The following is a 2,329-nucleotide window of genomic DNA, read 5'->3' as shown; positions in this document are numbered from 1 at the left end:
ATAGTGGTGAAAAACCCCATGACTATAAACAATGTGGTAAAGCCTTTCAACATAATAGTGATCTTCAAAGACATGAAAAAACACACACTGGAGAGAAACCCTGTGCATGTAAACAATGTGGGAAAGCCTTTATAGAATCCGATCACTTTCAGGTACATGAAAAAATTCATACTGAAGAAAAACTGTATGAATGTATACAATGTTGTAAGGCCTTTAGATGTAATAGTCATCTTCAAAGACATGCAAAAATACACACCAGAGAGAAACCCTATGCATGTAAACAATGTGGTAAAGCCTTTAGATGTCATGGTTATCTTCAGTTACATGAAAATATTCATACTGGAGAAAAACCATATGAATGTAAACAATGTTGTAAGGCCTTTACATTTTTTAGTTCCTTACAGTTACATGAAAAAAATCATACTGGAGAAAAACCTTATGAATGTAAACAATGTGGTAAAGCCTTTAGATGTAAGAGTGATGTTAAAAGACATGAAAAAACACACACTGGGGAGAAACCCTGTACATGTAAGCAATGTGGTAAAGCCTTTACACACTACAGTTACCTTCAAGTACATGAAAAAATTCATACTGGAGAGAAACCATACACATGTAAACATTGTAGTAAAGCCTTTAGATGTCCTGGTTATCTTCAGTTACATGAAAAAATTCATACTGGAGAAAAACCGTATGAATGTAAGCAATGTGGTAAGGCCTTTATATTTTCTACTTCCTTACCTTGGAAATAGCAGGTGCTCAATAAATACTTTCACACTATATTCTTTGTATTTAAAATTTCACTGTACATCTAGCAAGATTGAACTCTCTTCTATAGTTTTTTTTCTCCTACAGGAACTATGTATCTGGCAGATGTTTAATAGCTATACATCAACAGTGAATGAAATGATGTAAGTACATAATTTGGTTATAAAGTTTATAAAGTGATTCAAGCTGACAGAAATGGTGCAAAAGAAGACTGTAAATGGACATAAAGCATGAAATATGTCTTTAACCAAACTATCCTTTTTCTTCAGATTTATTTCCACCAAATGAAGGACAGTGTTGTTGTTTCCTTCCTCCATGAAGCAGGTGCCAACCTGATATGCAACAGTAAGATACAGGGCGGTTCTGTTTAGAAGATTTCTTTCTAGAACCAGGGCACAAAAACACCAAAGCAGCTTAAAACCAAAGATTGGGCTCCTTCTCTTAACAAACATGGTTTGTTTATAAAGTGTTCAAGAGTAGGCCCAGATCCTTGTCCCCTATGTCCACAGAAAACAATGCCTCAAGGATGATGCACAGTGGCAGCCATGAGATTTTTACCTAGTTTTGTAAAGGTCAGAATTTAATTTCTAGATGCTAATGTTTCTGGGAGAAATTCATCCACTATCTTCCTCTGCACATGAATATATGACATGTCACAGTGCTTTTTGAGTGGGCTTTTGCCAGTGGTGCAGAAACTGATGACATGAAACAGGTACCAACAATGGCACAGCTGCCAATGGGTGCATTTAAATCAGCGCCTATTCTTCCCCTGCCATCATGCAAAGCCCCTTTTACAGCTCTAAAACAAATACAGCTTAATTTTATTTCCTGCCTGGCTTTGTATAATTTTGACATGTCCTCAGTCAAACACGACCCAGTCCTTCAATCAGGCCCTATTTTTCTGAAGATGGGGAAACAAGAGGAAGCTAAAGTAATTATTGAAAACTCATAAGCAGCAGCTTTAGCCTAATTACCTTGACTTTCCTTTTTAATTTTTCTATCGATTGTCTCCTGCTAATATACAAGTATTGACTGAGCTGGTGGAGCCTGGTGCTGCTATGATAAGAGCAGATGCTGCTGAGAAGCAAAATGTAATTAGGAGACCCAACACTCCGCTTTCTCAGAAGACACAGGAGTGGGCACCGCTTCATGATGGCCGGCTTCAGCATCACTAGCTGTACCTATGCCGCTTCACTTTATTCAGCCTTTGCTGTCTGTTGTGTCTTTGCCACCAGAGGGCAGCTGGGAAAAGGGAAAACAACTCCTTGTTCTTTGTTCCTCTTTTGAGTTAAAGTAACCTGTTTCTCTTATTTTTAAGCACTATTAGAACTCCCAGGTCAACAAGAGCAGGGGGACAAACAACCCTGGAATGAGGTGCCATTCTTTTGAGGTACATGGTCCCTTTCAAATACTGCTGTATTTAAAGTCTCAAACAAGTAACTGAGTAATATTGATTAGGTTTCTATGAATATCAATATATCACTGACAATTGTTTTTAAAAAAACCCTTGACTTCTATATTTTGGAGAAATATACATTTTGGGGCATAGGGTATGAAATTTGCT

At 37.3% G+C, this 2,329-nt stretch overlaps 1 protein-coding gene across 1 annotated transcript; it reads left to right on the top strand.

Moving 5' to 3' along the window:
• On the top strand, window positions 1-749 carry LOC108490015 (zinc finger protein 709; the record flags this gene model as incomplete). Its single annotated transcript, XM_017794774.1, is given in 1 exon segment — window positions 1-749. A coding segment is annotated over 1 exon segment (749 nt), but the record flags the coding sequence as incomplete, so codon positions are not given.
• Between the last annotated feature and the right edge of the window lie 1,580 nt (window positions 750-2,329).

This window comes from Nannospalax galili, unplaced genomic scaffold (genome assembly GCF_000622305.1).
Source record: "Nannospalax galili isolate Female #2095 unplaced genomic scaffold, S.galili_v1.0 scaffold4107, whole genome shotgun sequence".
Lineage (NCBI taxonomy): Eukaryota > Metazoa > Chordata > Mammalia > Rodentia > Spalacidae > Nannospalax > Nannospalax galili.
Note: the sequence above shows the minus strand (reverse complement) of the source record. Positions and strands in the feature narration are given on the sequence as shown.